The sequence below is a fragment of the Lagopus muta genome, chromosome 4 (assembly GCF_023343835.1).
Source record: "Lagopus muta isolate bLagMut1 chromosome 4, bLagMut1 primary, whole genome shotgun sequence".
NCBI lineage: Eukaryota > Metazoa > Chordata > Aves > Galliformes > Phasianidae > Lagopus > Lagopus muta.
This window is the reverse complement of record NC_064436.1, coordinates 54663015-54684299: the sequence shown is the minus strand read 5'-3', so window position 1 is coordinate 54684299 and position 21285 is coordinate 54663015. Positions and strand designations below refer to the sequence as shown.

At 36.0% G+C, this 21285-nt stretch overlaps 1 protein-coding gene across 1 annotated transcript in view; it reads right to left on the bottom strand.

Moving 5' to 3' along the window:
* Positions 1 to 21285, bottom strand: part of ADGRA3 (adhesion G protein-coupled receptor A3) — a 55713-nt gene that overhangs the window by 9316 nt on the left and 25112 nt on the right. The window contains exons 6-14 of the mRNA XM_048941835.1: positions 19701 to 19861; positions 19010 to 19223; positions 17940 to 18104; positions 10563 to 10764; positions 7463 to 7612; positions 4760 to 4921; positions 4289 to 4492; positions 3051 to 3264; positions 2687 to 2895 (exon numbers count right to left, since the gene is read on the bottom strand). Coding sequence (XP_048797792.1) covers positions 2687 to 2895; positions 3051 to 3264; positions 4289 to 4492; positions 4760 to 4921; positions 7463 to 7612; positions 10563 to 10764; positions 17940 to 18104; positions 19010 to 19223; positions 19701 to 19861 — 1681 coding nt within the window. The remainder of the gene's footprint in view (positions 1 to 2686; positions 2896 to 3050; positions 3265 to 4288; positions 4493 to 4759; positions 4922 to 7462; positions 7613 to 10562; positions 10765 to 17939; positions 18105 to 19009; positions 19224 to 19700; positions 19862 to 21285) is intronic.

Below are 21285 nucleotides of genomic sequence, written 5' to 3'. Positions count from 1 at the left end.
AGCTTGTTTTGGAGAAAAATCAGTGATATACATTCTATTTTTAAGGTTTAGATGAGTAATCTGATTTCATGGACAGGAGAAGAGTTCTTGAATCAACAATTACCATTAAATTAGAGTTAGCAGTATATTCACTACTCCTTCAATTCTTTTATCAGAATATAAATTTGTTATTGCTAAGTAACTCACCAACCTCGATACAAATTTGATCAAACTGCTGTTTGATTTTTTTATATTTGGTGGTTTTTTTTCAGCACTTGGAAGAAAACGCTCTGGAAAAGATCATAAAACATTACAACTCAGGCAGCCAGTGGTATCAGAACCTAACGCTGCCCATGGTCCCGCCAGTATTCACCTGGAGATCCTTAGGACCACACTGCAGTGACAAGTATGAGCGAAGGTAATGTTACACAATTGAGAACAAAAACCTTAGGAGAACTCCAGTCACTGCTTCCAAGCTGGTGACAGGTAGCATGATGCCACCTACCATTTATTATAAGTTTAGAGAGCAAAAGCTACAAAATTACAGAATTTAAAATGAATTTCTAAAGTGTTTGAGAAAATTCAGCTGGACCCAATGCCCACTACATCAATGGAACTCTGACCGCACTGTCAATTTTTCATCATATCTACTAAAAAGGAGCGAGGAAGCAAATGTTATTTCTGAGCTAAACTGATCATAAATAAAAATTTGTTTATAAAATGTCATCTCTTCTGTTGTTTTATTGACATTAAGAACACTAGGGTTTTTACAGCCTAGCAGCACTGGGTTTCTTCTCCAGAAGCACCGCTTTTACTTTCCTCTCCACTGCAGGATGAGAAGTATATATACACATACACACTAATGAGAGCTCTGATGAGTCTCCTAGTTATCTGTTCTATTATTAAGCAGTAGTTCAAATAATTTCAAAACACATACAGATTTTTATAGCTCTATGTTTCTAGATCACCAGATTAAAAAAACCAGGCACTCAAATACAGCTCCCTTATCAGAAAGGAATTTACATTATGTTCTGAAACGTATACAGATATACAAGTACATCTGCTTTTATTTTAAATAGGTATAGAAGAATAAATAATTAAATAACTCAGGTTATTAGCCAGAAGTCATCCAGCCAAGATGATGAATACTGCTTTCAGACCCCTGGCTGCCACTCCTGTTTATGTATTTGATGTATTTGTTAATGATAGCTCTAGAATTAAAAGCCAAACTTCTAAAACAAAAATCCAAAAACTTCTTATAAGCCACTGATCTGAATCCAGGCTTATGTACCACTATGAGAGTCTATTAAGAAAATAGGCTATTGTGGCCTTTTTAAGTTTTCAGTTAAATAATACACAGGCATTATGAAAAGCATCTTCAGCAGCTACTTAGAGAGCCAGAGGTTCTGCAGTATTTTAAACTATGTGCAAGGAACAGCTTAACAAATAAGATTTGGTCTTCCTTCTTTCACCTATCCTCTCCTCTCGTCTCTACTGTCTAATGCTTTGAACATTAGATAATATTTAAGGAGTTCTGAGCACACACAACGACAGACATTAGCAGAGAAGGATGAAAGCTGCCTCATACTCTTTTTTGACTTCTGATTGTCAGCAGTTTTCTACATGTCTCACAATATACGTAGATACTGATGCAATTGTGCCATATATAAATTTAGAAAGTCATTTACAGCTGCAGATTAAGTATGTCCTTCATTTTTCTTCCTCCAGATGGCAGAAACATGACCAACTTTAAGCAGAACTTCTCTCTGAACGTATACTATACCTACAGATGAAGTTTAATTCAGTTCTAAAGACAACAAATTCAGCAAGTTAGCATAATGCTTTCTTAAAGCTTTTACAATTTCACCCTGTTTCTTACTAGTTTACCACTTTTATGGCATCACATCTTATACACACTGATGACAGAGCAGGTCAACAGCCGCTGGCCATAAACTGGAAGCTTCCCAGGCCAAATTCCAAACTGAAGAGCTCTGGGAACAAAGAATAAATCCTACTTCCTAAGTGAACAGCAGGGAATGAAGGCACCTCTCTCCCTTTTTAAGCAGCTACCATTATATTTTAGAACTTGTTACCTATTCAAGTTGAGATAATGCTGTTTTAAACAACATTTAAAATGTTTTATTTTAGATAGTAATTATTTATTTGTTCACCTTTTCAACTAATTTCTTTTGGTAACGGACCTACATATTAGGAAGTGAGTAGCTTATTTGTAACAAAACAGCTACAAATTATGGACTATAACAAAAACAACAACAAAAAAGCACACAAAAAGCCAACCCAACAACCTGGGAAGCATTAATAATGTTAATAAATTTTATCCAGCAGACAATAACAACTTCTCCAATATTACTTGCTCTTTATTTTGAGCTGCCATTATTAGATTGAAGTTCATAAAAGCACATATGATTAAAGCTCATTAGCATGATTTCTTTCCTATAGTATAGTACTTTCTGCCTAAAAGTTATTTTTATTTCAAATACTCAGCAGTTAATCCCACTTTGACAGTTTTCTTAAACCTCACCTTGAATGAAAACTTATATTTACAGAAGCAGCAACTGAAGATTTCTATGCCTTGTTTTCTTAATAAAGGAACAAGGGAATGCTTACTTTAATGCAAGAACAAAGAACAGTTGTGGTTCCAATACTTTTAAGTTCCAGAAAGAATATGTAATGTTAAGTATCATACCATTAAAACTGCATAGTTGCTGAGGGAGTAGCACTGAATGGTAGTAATGTTTTCATCAGACAGAAGAATGCGACAGCCATCAGACTTCCACCCTCCTTGTCCATTCAGTAGATCAAAGTCCCACTGAGCTGCAACAGCATCTGCTCCATGTGCAATACGCCTTAGTGTCACATTTATAGGAACATGGTGACTGGCTGGGTTCAAACCGTCTATGACAAAATAAATGCAGTTGAACATAAATTTCTCAGCTAGCTAAGTGCTAAAAAAAAAATCTCTCATTTTTTAGACACGCACAAACTTGATGCAAACAAGCCATCAAAAGTGTCTCAAAGATCATAAAAATGTAATAATATAAAAAACAAACCTATCTTGGTGAGAATGACTGGTGTCACAACTGTACGACGTTTCCCATCATCAGCAAGGTTTGTTGAATTTCCTGTTGCTGGAAAAAGCTTTCCATTGCGAAATGCAATAAGCTGAAGCTTGTAGACAGACTCATCTGCTGGTCTGATTTCTCTTTTTTGCTTCTGGGTGAAAAGAGAAGCTGGCAGCTGGATAGAAGCCTCTATGATTGTATTCTAGAAATAAAGAGATTGTAAAAGTTTTAAAGACAAAGTGAAATTTTCTTTACAAACAACTCCTCCACCTGAACACTGTCAGAAATGAAAGCACTGCAACAAATTTATTTGACAGCACTTCCAAATAATCCGCAGTAGAAGGCCCGAATCTATTGAAAATCTTATCCCTTTCTTAAAAAGGAAGGAGAAGTGCTAAGACTCTGTAATTGCCTTAATTGTTACAGCTGGTAAAGTTGAAATGGAAATCAGCAACTTGTTACAACAATTTCCACACTTCTGGCAACTAGAAGCAGTAACCAAGGCCAGGTGAGAACACATACATACAGCAAAGCACAATTTCCTGTAACTGCACATCACTGTCATAGAAAATGAAGCACTCTACCCAATAAGGCTTTGTTACATTGTACATAAACTATGGTAAGGGAGCATGCCTGTAAATTGTACAGAATTACACCATTATTTTATACACAGATCCTGCAGTGATGTTCAAGCTCATTAAGTGTAAAAGCAAATTAGTGTGCAAGCCATTCTATCATTCTGATACACAGATGTGCATTTGTGTGGGCACGTACACACCTAAAATGAATACACATGCCTAAAATACACATACTAATAAAGTGACCCTTTCAAGTCCATGCACATGTACCATTTTCTAGTTGAATTAACACTGTATGTTGATTGATATGTAATTTAATATGTAATGAAGGAGAAAATACAGCAAAATAAGAGGCAATAGCTACTATGACCTAGGGAGAATTTCAGTTTCCCTACTTTTGAAACAATGAATCTTTCCACTTAACATGTTTTAAAAAGGAAAACCACACCTATTCATTAAGAAGTGCGTCCGTTAAGAAATTATTCCAAAATCAAGCTACATTACTCCTTCTCATTTTAATTATCCTTTGTCACAGTCATTCTGGATTACATAAGAATGCTACTTTAATATTAGAAATTGCTTTCCAAGTGATTCATATTTATTATATCATTACAAAGATAACAGTGGGATAAACAATGAATATCCAACCTTCAAAGCCAGACTTGACAGCGTATTTGAAACATTGCACTTAAAACTTAGTTGCTTATCTAGATTTCCATCTGGATCTCTTCTGCCATAATCACTGAGTCCTGTACGGTCTGATGTGGCCACTTTCTGAAATACGGTGCACGTCATCCCAGTGAACCCAGCAGCCTTTATTACGTAAGCCTCAAGAGCAATATTTGGAGAATACTGTAACAACAACAGCAACAAAAATTTAATAAAAACATATGCATTACAGGAAGAATAACAAATAACCTGTAAGAGATTCTCAACTGAAACAGTATGCAAGAAAAAAACAACCAAAAAGCAATCCTATTCATATGTATCTGGTAGGGAACTCAGAATATTTCTACTCTCTTCTCCACAAAAGAACAGCACACATTTTAGATAACGTCAAGTTCTATTAAACAAGGAAAAATAATCAACAAAACATTTTCTAAACAAATCCATACTTACAGTAGAATAAACTTGAGCTCCATTTGCAAGCCGATACATAGCAATTTTTTGCAGACACTGTACAATTCTAGTGCAAGCCTTGGATTCCTTTTGTGCCATCCACAGAACACGTTCATCAGCTAACATAATGTTACTTGCTATATCCACCATCACATCGCCAAGCTAACAGGGAAAAGAAATATGGTTATTTTGCATTTTCAATAACATACATCAAGGAGAATAATCACCAGAATATGCAATACTACTTCTCAACATCAACACTCAAATATCACACCAATGCAATTTGCATATTTACCGTGCACTTACAGAATAAAAACATGAAAAATGCAGGTATTTTATTAAGATTCAAAGGTATAATACTCCACATTCTACTCTGCTAATTGTTTAAAAAAACAATTTACAATCAAATTCAAACCTAAAATAAAAACAACCATAAATCGGCTATGGTATAGTTTACACATTGGGTAGAAAAAAAAGGAACAGAGTAATACAGGAATAACTTGCACACAATCCTTCCACTCCTCTTCCTTTGGCTATGCCTTTCTTTGATTCTTTCCTTGCATATCATTAGTTTTACACTGTCAGTGTTAGGTCACAAGCTATTCACGAATGATGGCAAGTAACCACAGGTACAGAGTTGATTTCAAAGCCGCTAGTTACACTGTTATGAAGTTGTTGCTCACATATCTTACCTGGTCTTATGTATGACGAAATACAAACCAACAAACTGAATTCCTTTATGTACACAACAACCATCAAGCATCTACACTGGATTTTTCGCAGCATTTTAGGAAGCGGCAAATGCTACACCAGAAGTGAAAATGCATGCACTCTGAATTGAATGAAAAGCCATTTTCAGAGACTAAACTTTGTGACGAATTTTCTACATAAAGAATACAAGGTTAGGTATGGAAAAGACCTCCCTCACATCCGGAAGTTTTTTGTTTTTTGTTTTTTTTGTTTTTTTTTTTTTTTTTAAATTACCCTTTGTACTTTTAAGAGCATTGCTAGCAAGGTTAGAACACAGCAGATTGTTCTCCTTTTTAAAAATCTTTTAAAGTAAGGGCAAAAATGCTAATATAAAAATATTCACTGTTTTAGGAACTGATTTTTTAGGAACAGAACCTATAGACATTAAAAACTCAAAAACTATCAAACAGCATTGTGCAAAATCTACAGGCTGAAGCACTTTTTGTTGAATTCTCAAGAATAGGTCTAACTTAAATTAATGAAGATGTTCGTTATTATTTTAAAATAGGTACCATGCCCTATACATCTACAGATGGTGTTTTTACAACACATTATCAGTGTTAAGATCCTGAAATCATAGGACTCCTGTTTTAAATATTGCGTATTATTCTTTCACTTTAAGGTATGTGTAAGTTTTTCAAACTGCAATCTAATTTATGACAATCTACTGAAAACGTTGAGTGTTTTCAGCTTCTTCTTTTCACATGAAAAAAAAAAACCCTGAAACATTTTACCATTTACAGTATTTATATTTCAGAATAGCCCACTGTAATGCAAACTGAAGTGACCACAAAATCATATCCACAGTTAAAAAGAGTCTGCAGACTGAGACACTAACAAGAAACATGTCAGTCTTCCTAACTAGTAGAGTATTAATTGAAATTGCACTCACATCCTTTCAACAAATTAAAACAAGGTTGATATAAAATCAAACCAGTTAAGATAAAAGAACATCAAGGATATGTGTGAAATTACCAAAAAATTTAACTTTTTCTTCTCCATATCATTTATTACCTTCAAACATGCCAGATAGTGAAGCTCTCAGCTGTGATTTATTGTCTGTAGAAGAGAGTATCCTTATTATGTAACTAATGGCACAGCATTCTAAAATGCTTTCAGCTGAATACAAATATCAGCCATTTAATGAACTGCTTGTATAATTGTAAGATGTACCAAAAAAAATTGCAAGCTATGATTGTAAAAATGAATTGTAGACTGAAAATTCTCCAAGGAGTTCTATGAAGAATTTACAGCCAGCATTTATGTTTTTCTGAGAGGTGAAGAGGAAAATTTGGCTTTTTTTTTTGTGCAAGGCATTGTAATCAACAACTGCCCAACATGCACTGTAGAGTGAGATCAATTTAAACCTCTGTTCAGCAGTGAAACAGAGAGTTCCTGCCCACCGGTGGGACTATTTCATCACTCGCACTTTTCTCCCCAACAATGAGCGTTCTCTAAGATTTTATTTTAATGTCTTATCTTATCCTTCAAACTGTAGGAATTCTGAAAACCTTAGAGATACAGCTCAATACTGAATAAAGACATCCTACCATGGTGGGAGGGGAGAACATAAGTCTTGTTTTATTCATTATTGAGAGGATCTCTGAGGCTTTCATTATTCATCTTTTTAGATAAGAACAGACCAATGAAAACCTGTGTGACCCACTCCATATTAAATAAAAACAGACTTACTGTACCTATCTCCCTGCTCCAGTGCTGACCAGAGGTGTTACTCACATTACAGGTCCAGTGAATGCTGGATGATCTCAGCGCGAATGCAAAGTCTGTGACCATGGGTCAGCAACTTCAGAGACCTACTAAACAAACAAAAAAATGGGATAGAATCTGATAAACCACTAACTCGGTGCCTGTATCTACTGTTGAGAAGGCTTCACTGCTCAGAATACTTTAGGACACTGGTTATTTTTATGCAATGGCAAGTTATCCAGTTACCTCTTTGTACTTTTCTGCAAATCTTCCAAATTTCTCTATCATTTCAGCCACAAAAATAACATCCATCTTATCAGAAAAATTTGCTGCTTCAACAGTGTAAGCCAAAAGCTGTCTTGCTGTCGCCAATGCATTAGTGAGGTTGAGCGGCATCTACACAAAGAAGAAACGATGTTCACTTTTTAAAAATGCTTAAGTACAAGACAAAGGAAAACACTTCAGCAATTCACAAACCAGCATTTTCCCAAAAAGAATAACAAACCCCCCAGGGATCACAGGAGAGTTCAGTTTAAGTAGCTAGGAACTACTACCCTATCTGCTAGCAACGCATTCTCTAACATGCTGAAGAACCAAGACTTGCGGCCTTAAATTTTATTTTGTCTTACTGTCTTAGAAAGGAGATTATTATTGTTATTATTTTTACCAAAAAGAGCAAAAATGACAGTGCCGTTAAAAGCTTATTCTGTTTTGCATGACAGCTTGAGTAATGTGAAACTCCTAAAACATGGTGTTTCAAAGCAAGAGAAGCCAAAAAAAATTCTAACGCACCACTGCTGTTGCATTCTCTTGATTCTATAATTACTAGAAGTGTTTATAATGGAACTTGCACAAAAAAAAAAAAAAAAAAAAATCAAACCCAAGACAGATTATTTCTATGACAAAGCTCAATTGCTTAATTTCTGAAATAAGTACCAGGTTAAAAAAACTCTTCACCACTAAGCAAAACCTAACTCCAAAATACCTGAGCTAGCAGGGACCAAAACCAGCAAATTTCGTATAGTACAGTAGAATGCTGTGCAAATGTTATCAGCTCATGTTCAGTTGCTGTTTATCCATTATAATCCAAACAAGAAGCATCTTGCCTCTCCAATTTTTGGTGTACAAACATTCAGTCTGTCCCACTGTATTTGTAATCTGCCACATAAGCATAGCTGTACATCAGTCCCTGCAGGTCTTAGTCCATATACATGGATTTGAATGCAATTAATGGAAGATTATTTTTTTCCAAAACACTACTTACAATGTAAGTATGTGACTCACAGTTCGAGGTCATAATACACATTGAACAATGAAAACTTTCAAGTTCAGGTATTTTTTATAATTTCTTTGAACTTAAAACATGAATTTCTCTCCACCTAGAACTATATCTGAATAAAGGAAAAACAATAACAGTGAAATATAAACTTACGTTACAAAGATTTTCTTCCATTTTAAACGTAGGCCCCTATTTGATTTAAATTTCTCGGCAGAGTTCTAACGTTCAAAAGAGCTCATCAACTATCTTTGTGTACAAAGACTCTAATGATGCTTATAATATCATTAAAACATCTAATACGTCTCAGTGAAGTGATAAACTTTTGTGCTAAAAAGACTGCCAAACCTACTACACATACAATGAGGAAGGCTCTAATGAGTAAAAATCAGTCTCAGAAATCAAAAAATGGCACTCTTCTCACTTTGAGGAAAAAAATGGAAATCTGTTTCACTGTAGTACACACCTGTCCCTGTACTTTTAAAGCAGATAATAGAAGCAGTCACCAATTCCACACATGGAAATCATACTTGTGCTTTTCTGAAACCAGAATACCATTCTGATGCCCCTATTTTAAATTGGCAAATTCTTCTATAACCCGAAAAAACTGCAGCTCCAAATTTGGGTGGTAATACACAGTCTATACCACTGCCCTGCTACAGGTGCTGCTGGATAAACTTCCAGGGTTAAAAAAAAAAACACAACCCAGTTTCATTAAAGCTCTCAGTAAGCAAATAGTCAATCTTGCTGTGTCCGCCAGTGGGGCAACACCTCCCACCTGCTAACCGGACACAGAGCACCACCATGACTTCACATTTCAATCCTGATATTTTCATGTGACAGCCAAAGGCTGCACCTCCAAGTGCCAGGAACGCAAAGCTACACTGCAAAATAGTTCACAGAATCACCAAATCACCAAGGCTGGAAAAGACCTCCAAGATCATCCAAGTCCAACTGTCACCAGTATTTCCTCACTAAACCGTGCCTTTTGTTACAATATCTAATTGCTCCTTGAACACCCTCAGGGATCGTGACTCAACCATCTCCCTAGGCAGTCTATTCCAGCACTTCACCACTCTTCCAGAGAAGAAATTTTTCCTAATAGCCAACTGGAGACCACACTCTCTAGTTCTGTTGCTCATTAGGTGGGTGAAGAAGCTGACCCTCATTTCCTCACAATCTCCCTGGGCCACAACATACAGCTTTCTCCCTTCCTCCTCCTCCTACATATCCCACATCACTGTTCACAGATCCTCTGGACCAGAGTGGGAAAGTAAAAGCTACTAAATATGCAGTGGTAAGTAGAGAGGGAGCAGGTCAGCAACAATGTACTACAGTGTAGATCATAACAAAACATTCTCAGACATCCCTGCATCCATCTGTTGCACAGGTGTTGGTGATACGACACACTGGAGAACATCAAGCTCAAACCAGAGGGCTCAAGGGTTTATGGAGTATTATACAATGCAGTGCCTATACATGGAACATTTACACATGCTGTTTTGCAATGATGTACATAAACTGGAGATAAGTGTGAAAAGGAATTTGGAATGCAAATATTTCATAACTAAAAAAAATCTAAAAAATGCTAAAAAAAATCTTTATAAATTCTATCAGATTAGAAAAGTCTCATTAATTCTTACTATCCCTAGTTAACTCCCATTATCCACAAAAACAATTATGGGTGTACTGTGCCAGAACTGAGCAGAATTTGTCCACTTTATACTATTATAATTACAGAAGCTTTTCTCTGTTAAAAATAAAAATGTTTCCTTGTAGTACATATGCAGGATAAGGCATCCAGTTGACAAATACATTTATTACTTGTACCATTCAATTCTCTTTACGCTTTACACAAACACACAAGAATAAAAATTTCCTGATACATTTAATCTGAGGACAGCCAAAGTAGATCACTCAACATAAATCTACAAGTTCCATCATACTCAGGAAATACCCATTTATCACAATTCAGCCAGACCACCAGTGCTACGTACTTAAAAGAAATGACAGACTTCAGAGTTTTTATTTTCATCAAAAATTGTGATTTTATAGAAGTGCACAGATTACCTGATTGAACATGTAAAGAACTCGGGTTACATCATTTGCATATTGGCACCTAGAGTAGTCCTCTTCTGCCCAGTACCCTCCCCTGTCACATCTGCGCCAAGCTCTTCTCTCATCTTGCGAGTTGCCAGGATATATCCCACTGCCAGCAGAGTAACGTGTACACAGTAGGTATGCTGTGATGCCTGCCAACGTTCTAGGCCACCTGGGGAGTCAAAAGCAAAAAATAAAATAAAATAAAATAAAAAGAGAAAGAAATTTACATGACAAGTAAATAAAAGGATTATGCACTACAACATGAAACAGACACTCAAAATTAAGCATCGCTTAACTATTTAAAGGGCCACCTTGGCCCACCTTCTGTATTTTCAAGCTGTTTATATTTGAGCACTATTAACAAAACGAATACTAATGCTAGCATATTTTTTCATACTTTCATGAGGTTGCAGGTAATGTGAAAAAGGTGCTCATTAAATCACACAATCATTTGAGTTGGAGGGGACCTTCACAGGTCACCTTGTCCAACTCCCCTGCAATGAACAGGGAAATCTACAGCTAGATCACATTACTCAGAGCCCCATCCAGACTCTGAACATCTCCAAGGACATTTCTGGGCAACCTGTGCAAGTGTCTCACCGCTCTTAGTGTAATAAATCTTTTTTGTTATATTCAATTCAAACTTCCTCTATTTTTGTTTGAAACCATTTCCCCCTGTCAAGGAATCACAAGGAATCAAGTGTCTGTCCACTTCTTTCTTACAGCCCCCCTTTAGATACTGAAAGGCCACTATCAGGTCTCCTCAAAGCCGCCTCTTCTCGAGGCTGAACAGCCCCAGTTCTCATAGCCCATATTTGCAGGGAAGACATTCCACCCCATGGATCATTTCTGTGGTCCTCCTCAAACAGGCCTATCTTATGCTGAGGACTCCACATCCAGATGTAGAACTCTAGGCAGGCCTCACAGAGTAGGGGTGTGGGATTATCTCCCTCGCTCTGCTGGCCATGCTGCTTTTGTTGCAGCCTAGGGCACATTGCTGGCTCATGTCCAGCTTGCCACCCACCAGTATCCCCAAGTTCTTTTTGGTAGAACTGTGCTCTATCCTTTAGTCCCAGAGCTTGCATTGATAGAAAGGGTAAATTACCAATTAATAACAACAGTTTACAAGTGGTTTTTGTTGTTGTTGTGTGTGGGCTGTTTTGTTTTTTTTTTAATAAAACTAGCTTACTTCATGAAAAGAATGCATTAATGCTATCTAAATACTTGTTATATACAGTAGCAAGTCCTGCAAGCATTCTATTTGTCCTGTTCACATATACTGCATTCAGACTAATGCTAAACTGCAGAAGAACAGCAGAGGACTGCATTCAAAGTGAGTAAGAAACAGTGGCAGCAGTACAACCAGTGACTGATACTGCAGACAAACATCTAGCAGTTAAAAATTCACGTGAGAATTAAGCACTCACAATATGAAGAAATTTGGAAAGGACTCCTTTCACTAACGTGACACAGAACTAAGTATTTTAAGGAAACTTTAATATTCTCCATGTTTCTTCTGTAATTTTATTGTATATTTTATCTGCAGATGCTTATTTTTATGTCAGTGTAAGAATAAATACAGGAAATTAAACTGCAGTACAATCTTAGTGCACTGATCACTCAAGAAGAATTGTTTCAAAAGGAAACAATAAGAATACAAAGAAACCAGGCCTGAATTACGCTGCAATGCTGAGAACAAGGAATGCCAGCCACAGCCTGCCCATGCTTAATGCTCTCTCCCTGGAAAGATGCAAATAGGCAGTATTTCATAATTCAGAACACTAATACTTGAAATTCAAAGCAAAAATGACATGTACCCACAATAAAGAAGGCTAAATATATCAACTCTTACAACCTAACAGACTAGGCTTAACTAAAACCTAGCAAAAGATCCACTTCATCAACCCAGGCCTTTTGTACCATAACCAAGACAAGCTAACGCAAGCTCTCTTTCAACAGCCTGAAGAACTAACATACCTCTTTCCCAGTCTTAAGAATTTCTATTGGTTTTTACACACCACAGTTGTCTCCAAAAACTGAAAAAAAATTGCTAGCCTACACTTGTGATTTAAAATTTGTAGTATTTGTTTTGTTTTTTAAACACACAGACTGTATTTCAATAAACAGCCATTTAATCAGTTCTATCATCTGGAACACCTAATTTTGTAATACATATTTCTGTGTTTGGAGTCTGAAATGAACACATTGATGAATATTCCAGGCAAGTAAAATTTAAGCAAAAAAAAAAAAAAAAAAAAACACACACACAGAAACCGAACAACTCTCTGATCAGTTCCATTTTCCTTTCTTATTCAGTTAATAAAGTTCTCATACCGAAGACATTGGAGTTATCCCAGTTTTCTCTAAAAGAGAAAACTTTTTGGGGTATCCTAAAAGTCCTCTCTAGCTGAATTTCCCACCAATTTCCAATAAACTCCAACAGGTCATTTCAGATACCTTCAGTAGTGAAAGAAAAGTGTCAAGAGGCATTTTGGAAAAACAAAACAAAGAAAAAACCCAAGCAACACATAGAAAGAAAGCTGCAGGTATCCTCAGAATGCATGAGTCATGGCATCACCAAAAAATTCAAGTCAGTAAGGAATCTAATGGAAGAAACTAGACAATTATTACAATAAGCCAAAAGAGAAAACAAAGAGTTAAATTTTTGTGTCTTTTCTAAGAGCTTCAGCATAAGAAGGCAATTCTCTGTACTGCAATGGCATGACTGAGTCAAGATGTGGAAAGATACGGATATATCCATATACAAGACACGGATTATTATGACCATCATCTGAATTTCTGAGTATCTGGAAGCTAATGATCGAGTCTTAAAGCACAGCTTCATCAAGCCTAACAAATACGCACTACACTTCTATTCAGCACCTCAGGAGTCACTCCAAGAAATTAAAGTGTCACTATTCAACCTCTACATGGAAGAAAAACCCAACACAAGAATTAGACACTATAGACAATGTTAAAAGGAAAAAGAAGAGAACAATTACCACAGTTTTAAAATAACAGCAATGAATGACATGTTAATGACTGCTTACATGGGTGGATAGTGACAGAACAGGGGGAACATTTTTAAATTGAGACGGGAAGATTAGGTCAGATATCAGGGTGGAAGTTTTTCACACAGAGGGTGGTGACGCACTGGAACTGGATGCCTGCAAAGGTTGTGGATGCCCCATCTCTGGAAGCATTCAAGGCCAGGCTGGAAGTGGCTCTGGGCAGCCTGGTCTAGTGGTTGGCAACCCTGCCAGTGTCAGGGGGGTTGAAACTAGATGACCTTTGAGCTCCTTCTCAACTCAGGCCATTCTATGATGTACAGACATTGTAGGGAATGTAAAAAAATTCAAATAATGTGTGCGTAATCTATATATATAGATAAATAAAAATATAAAATACACTCACTATACACTGGTGATTTCTATTCTTCAATAGGTTCCATAATTATGTGGTATTTTATCTCCTATAGAAAAGGAAAGGCAGCAGAAAGGACAATATCTTCCTTAGAAAAATCACTTTGAAGTGCTGCAATCTCAGCAGCAAACTTAGCACAGCATTATGTGCGCGCTCACAAGCTAATAAAAATAACACTGTTGGATCATGTCTGGCCAACTGATTACAGTCTGAACAAATTATGGATCTGTGGGAAGTGAGGAATGGGAAACAGAATACAATGCAAGTTAGCCAGAACATGTAAACACGTCTCAAGTCTCTGAAAAGTCTCTGAAATTGCTGTATGGACAAACCAAAGCATAGTCCAATAGCACATCTGGGAGAAAATACAAGTTAAAGGATGAATTATCTCTTATGGATATAAAAACCTCTCAGGGAGTGAAGAAAAAACAACCAAAAAAAAAAAAGACAACTGATTACACAGCTGGAACAGCTATTAGACAACACATAGGCCTACCAGTACCTCAAATACAGCCAAAACTCAACTTTTAGCATGCCAAGTTCTCCAGAAACACTGTCATGAAGATGCTAAAAGATCACTTCTTTACAAAAATAATTTTATCGACATCATTTTTTTTTTAAATAAGTTTCCACATCGGTGATGACATAAGTAGATACCAAGAGGATAAAGTGGATAGCTTTAAACAAAGGAGGGTAGATTTAAGTTAGATGATAGGGAGAAATTCTTTACTCAGAGGTCATGAGGCAATGGATCAGGTTGCCCAGAGAAGCTTTGGATGCTCCATCCCTGGAAGCATTTGAGTTAAGGTTGGATAGGGCCCTGGGCAGCCTGATTTAGCAGGCAGCAACCCTATCCATAACAGGAGGGCTGGAAGTAGTAGATTCTAAAGGTCACAGAATTGTAGATGCTAAAGGGACCTCTAGAGATCAAGTCCAGTCTCCCTGCAAAGCAGGCCCCCTACAGCAGGTCCCTTCCAACATAAGCCATTTTATGTTTCTGTGATAAACTGGACATGAACAGTGGGACAATTAAAGCTTCCAAGCTTCCTGTCATTACTTCACATATCCAAATCAACGCAAATAAGTACAGTCATTAGGGAATGGTGGGGAATTAAGCCCCTTACCGTTTCCTCTCATTCACACCACACTATGTACAGGCACAGCCCAGCAGTGGAAACTGATTCCAGCTCTAATTATGCTTCCCTACTTCCCTATTTTTCCATAGTGAATGTCAACCTGAACCATTCTCAGACATGAACTGTTCAACTGCAGTGCATCCACAAGGTGAGGCATTGCTCCCCAGAGCAGGGTTCAAATTGTAACATGAAATTTTTGTCATTGGAAAAAAAAAAAAAAAAAGAAAAAAGCCTAAGCAAGCCTGACAGCATTCTCTGTCTCTTGTGAACCATCAACATCTTTCACACTTCAACCAACTGCTAGCAGAAGTACAGATTCAGATTGTATTAGCTCTCTTATTGTATCACTGTATATAATTTGGTGCTCAAAGTTTATCATACACACGTGAAAGTAGACATCTGTGGGAGAAAATATGATTCATTAACATTTAAGTACTATAATTTCATTTCAGGAAAAAAAAAAGCCAGACAATGAGGTTACAGAAGCATTCTTTCTTTCATGCATGTTAATTCTGTTTTGAAAGCATTTATTTCTTTCAGCAGTAAATTTTAGTAACCAATGTGTTTTGCTATCGTAATTGCAATAGCTTACAGGCAGTCTAATGTTTTTTATTATTATATCTTGGTAATTATCTAACTTCAACATGACTATTACATTTTTAACATTAAGCCCACCAACAGTTTTCCAAAGGGTAATAATTACATTTATGACAGAATTCTATCAACTACTAGAATAAACTTACACTACACACCACAGCAGTTGAAGGACTTACTGAAGCAGAAGCGATAGGTTATATTTTGATACATAAATGCTGTTGTCTGTTCATTCATAGACTGTAACATATTTGAGGATATTAGCTAAAGCCTAACAGGATGAATATATTAAAAGAAAAAAATAACAGAAGAAAACATTCCCATGATGAATACTGTTTTCCCTAATCTTTATGAATTCATGCTGAACTATTACAGCACCACAGATACTGAAGACAAACATTTCTCCATCGCTACTCTTTGCTGTCCCATTTCTAAAGGATAAAAATCTAGCTGCCAGTTTTGAAGCTGCTTCCAAGCTAAAATGACTAGCCAGTTCCAACTAAAAAACTATAAAATCTCATTCACCTAGGATCATTTACAACCATCTGCTCAGAACCATTTTCTCGCTAGTCAAAGTCTTATCTCCATATGGTCTCAAAAGTAAAAAATTACCCTTTAATATTACTCTACCTAAACTACAAATAGAAGACCGTTACAATAAACCCAGACACAGTGAAGCTTTTGATAAGCTGAACATTTCCTGAAATCTTATTTCTTTCCACTGAATTCTAGAGGGGGTAAAACCTATTACACTGAACAGTCGCTGAACAGCACAGGTTAATTTAATGGAAAACACTTTGAAATAGGCCCTTACCATCTGTTTTCACCTCTAATGGCAAATCAAAGAAGAACAATTCACACTTGTATCATAAAAAAATGCATAAGTGATTTAAATAGATGTGTATGCTCTTTGATGAATACAGCATCCATCTCTTTGACTTTCTTCACCTTTTATCTTAAGCAGGAAGTTCTCATTTGCTAATGTAGTGCTCATTCCCGCAGTATGAGCCAACACAGTGTAAAAAGAGGATGTTCAGTGTTTCCTATATAAATAATTCATTACAATGTGAAAGTGAAACTTCAGTAATTCCAAATTGCTTTTGTGTGGCAAGCATGCTTACAGTTTCTTTCCTTACTAACAGTTCCTTTGTACCCAGAAACCCACTACTTTTCTTCTCAAAATCATCCATATGGTGAACAAGATGAACTCAGCAAAAAATATTCTCAGCCAGCTCTTTACCTGAATTTTTACTACGAATGGAAGAGGCCTTCTGCGCTTATCTTTTTCCCCCCCATAAACTATGTCCCTATGTCCCTATTAAGCAAGTTAAACTATACTTTAACTTGTTTTTCATTCCTTAAAATGTCTTATTTCTATAGAAAGAAGATGACTGAAGAGCTCTAATGTACATAGAGAAAGGAACTAAAGTTTATAAATAGATCAGACAGAAGATTAGCATAGCCAAGCAGCATAAATGAACACAAATAAAAAGCAGTTGCTATAATGTTACGAAACCCTACAAATACAGGGTTTATTTATGTTGTGACAAACTAATTATCTGTAGAAACTACTGCAGGGAGGGAGGTACAACACAGAGTATTATAAAGGGAATTACCTTACATACAGAGAATCTATACAGAAGCTACCTGGCACCTCCAGGAGTAACGTGTTGTTAAGAGTGACCAGCAGCAGAAAGATCAGAAAAGGGAAAACAGGTGAAGAGGTAAGAAGAAAAGACAAAATACTCTGCAACATCCAGCACAATGGAATATCAGAGCTAGCTTTACAGTTCCACCATCAGTCATAAAAAGGAAGCAGCATTCATATTTTCTGAAGTTACGTGTTTCTTGCATAGTTATTTTGTTATATTGGAGCAGCAAATTTCTCAAAATATAAAGACAACTTGGTGGAAAACCCACCCCCATCAGTACATACTCTAATTAACAGCTCTTCCAAAAAGTTTTATTCCAATAATTCATATGTTTATATATATATATAAAAATATAACAATATCAAGTTTACTTTCCATCTATTCCAAAGATGCAAATTTACAAGATAAAAATTTACTAACTCAGTCGTGTACACTTCAACATATTAATCCAGAATAGATAAAAATCTATTCAATATAATTTACAAATGAAGATCGAAGTATGTGTCTTTAAAGCAAAAAAACTTCAGTTGAAAACCAACCTGAAGTCTCCTTTATTGTTCACAACTCTCTCTGGAGGGCAGTATTGTGCAGAACTTTCTAATACCACAATGTCTACTGTCCTCGTATTATTTCCACGTCTGGTTTGTACATGGCAGCCCCAGTTTCCTGTGGAGCCAGCCTGAATGTTCGAGATTGTCAGTGCACTGGGAAGATAGAATAAACAAACAAACCTCAACAATCTTACAACAATTTATTAAATTTTCAGGAAACAAAGAAAGCACAAATACACAATGGAAAAAGCAACTAGTTACATAAAACTGGGATCTTATAAGTTATCAGTGAATAAATGCACTGTAATAAACAGAGAAATATTTGCTATTCTTCTCATTTATGCTAAGACAGGAGAGAAAAAGAAAAGCTATGAAAAAAGTTTCTCACTTTATGAAAGAAGAGACAGGAAGTCCAAATTACCACTGCTCTTAACAGCTGTTGCAGAAATGTCAAACTAAGACAATTACCTAAGTGCATAATTTGTGATAAATCTCTAATTTACTAATACAATTACTAGACACATAATCACTCTGTAGATGCTGAAAGAGTCAAAAATCTACTGTAAGTGGAATAAATAATACTTATATACATGTAAGTGTCCGCTGGAGAACTTCAGTATTACAAGTGTGGTATAGTCAGAAACAAGAGGAAAGAATTTCATGTGCTTACCTAAGACTGGTTTTTGCAATTTTAACATTCTAAAATGACAAATGTATCATACCACAAACTATTATTTAATGTTAACTGCATTAGGAAATCTTTATAGTTTCTCAAAATACAACTTTAACAGCCCTGGACAATCTGCTCTGTTTTGAACGGGAGCGGGTGGGAGGAGGGGGAGTTCAACTACACAATCTGTAGAGTTCCCTCCTTAATAGTTAGTAACAATGACCAAAACCAGTTACTGTAAGATATGAAGTCACAGACTATGTCCCTGATAGGAAAATTTCTGTCTACACACGTTCACTCTATGTGGTCCTTACTGGTCCTTGAAATATTCACCAAATCAGAGCAAGGAACAAGAGTGAAGAAATACAGTTTCACTGCAGACATTTACCTTGCAATCAGTGAGCAGTTATGAATCATATTTTTTTCAACAAAAATACCCTGAGACTCATCTGTTTCCACAATTTTTCCATCTTGATACCACAAGACTTGCATGTCTTGATCAATATATGAAGCCATACATTGGAAGGGTAGACTGTCTCCTTCAAAAACAACCTGGCGGTGAGATGGAGTCATATAGAAAGATGGTAATTCAAGAGGAGGTTCTAAAATTCGAGAAATAAAAGCACAATTATTAGCCAGAAGTGTCATGTCAGTATTTTTCAAAAGAAGAAAAACATCTGCGAACTATTGATACAGTCACATAAGCTGATGTTTGATGCATCAGAAATTCAAACTCAAAGTATATATTCCATTAAATTCAGAAATAATTTGATAGTCCACGTTTAGAAGAATGAATACAAAACAGTGAAAAACATGGCTACACATTATTTCTTCATAATTTCATAGAATTATAATTTAGCATTACAGGTATTCATACATACACAACAGAATCACAGACGTATTTCTGAAAGCAAGCCACACTGGAAAAGGAATAACGATGAGCCTTCAGGATCACTATTACCAAATTTCATTACCTGAATTTCATATCTGAATTTCGGATAAACAAAAAGTCGACTTGACAATATTAATAGAATAGGGAATGAATTAGCAAATAAGGACTAGTTGTCAGAAGTGCTTACCACAGGTTAGAAGTTCTTGCTTAACACCAGTCACTGTCTGTGACTGAAGTGACTTGGGATAGGCACACTTAGTCTCACGTACGGTTATATTTCTTTCTCTTAGCCATTGATGCATCCAGAGTATGTTACAATCACAAAGAAGATAATCAGTCTGAAATTCTCTGCAATGCAAAATGAGCATACACAGTGACGAAATGGAACACTCAGATATCTGAAAGCTTTACAGGAATAGCTGCAGATGGCCTTGCACAGTCATAGACATGCAGGCTGCAGACAACCAAACCCCAGAACACAGCTGCGTGGCCTGCTACTACATAATGGAAGCTGCTCTAACATATTGCAAGCTGTGGTGCCAGCATAAAAGCACACACCCCCCAGGAAAGTAATCTTCCCCATACAGATAAGGGGAGCCATACCTGTGTATGAAATAATTTCTAGTGATTTCTTTAACTGAGAGAGCTTACATTGCTTAAGCAAACATAATGGGGAACTCGTTGAATATGCATCACCACAACATAAGAACACACTTCACTGGCAAAAGGTTATTATAGCAATCAGATGCTATAACATTAAAAAATAACGGAAATACAAAGATATCCTCTCACTTACTTCTCTTACGAGGCACTACTCACGCAACCTTAAGGATCATTCTGCTCTATATGCAAATCATATAAGGTTTTTCAGTGATTAATAAAATCTCCTACATATAGTTTAATATTTCCTATTAAAAAGATAAACCAGGCCCTCCATTAGTGCCTGTTGAAGTCAGCTAAATTCAAAGAGAGCATTAACAGTCTACCGGTTTAGAAAGAGTTAAAATGCATCAAAATGGATCACTGTTTTTACCTCTATTAAAAGCCTAATTTTCATTTTTGCAAATGTCTAGAAGATAGAACATCATCACAGGCAGAGCACTTCAAATATTAAATCAACATCCTTGTGAAACTCCATTTAGTCTTTGTTCACAATAATTCCTCCAGACATATTTTTAACAGCAACTGTTATTTTCAGATTGTCTTACCAAACCCGTGATGTTCTTTGACAGCAATCTTTTTGTATACAATAAAAAAAAAAATCAGTAGTAACAACTTATTAACAATTGAAAGAAGCCGGAGGAAGAAAGAAAACATTTATTTTCATATGCAATCAATTTTCTCAATACCAAAGCCACGAAGCCCAATACAGTGAACAAGTAAAAGAAGATCAGAGAAAAATGCAAGCTAATCATAAGCACTGACAAAATTTTTAACTTCCTTTCTTACACAGAGTTCATAAAATTAAAGAAGAGAAAAATGAGGTTGAGATGTAGCCACCAGTATGTGTAACAAAATATCATGCTTCAAGGTAAGACTAAAGTTTTCCTTTAAAATATTTGTTCCCTTGATTAAAAAAGGGTGTATGATACTATTTGTTTAAGACAGAAGTAATAAATTACACAAAGTAAAACTTTCTCAAACTCTGAAGTTGGTATAACTTTATTGTCTTACACCTATATAATAACTATCAAGCATTTTTTGAGGGTAGTTAAATCGTCAGACATCTGTACGCATATTTCTCATGCATTTACAAAATTTATTTTTTTTTT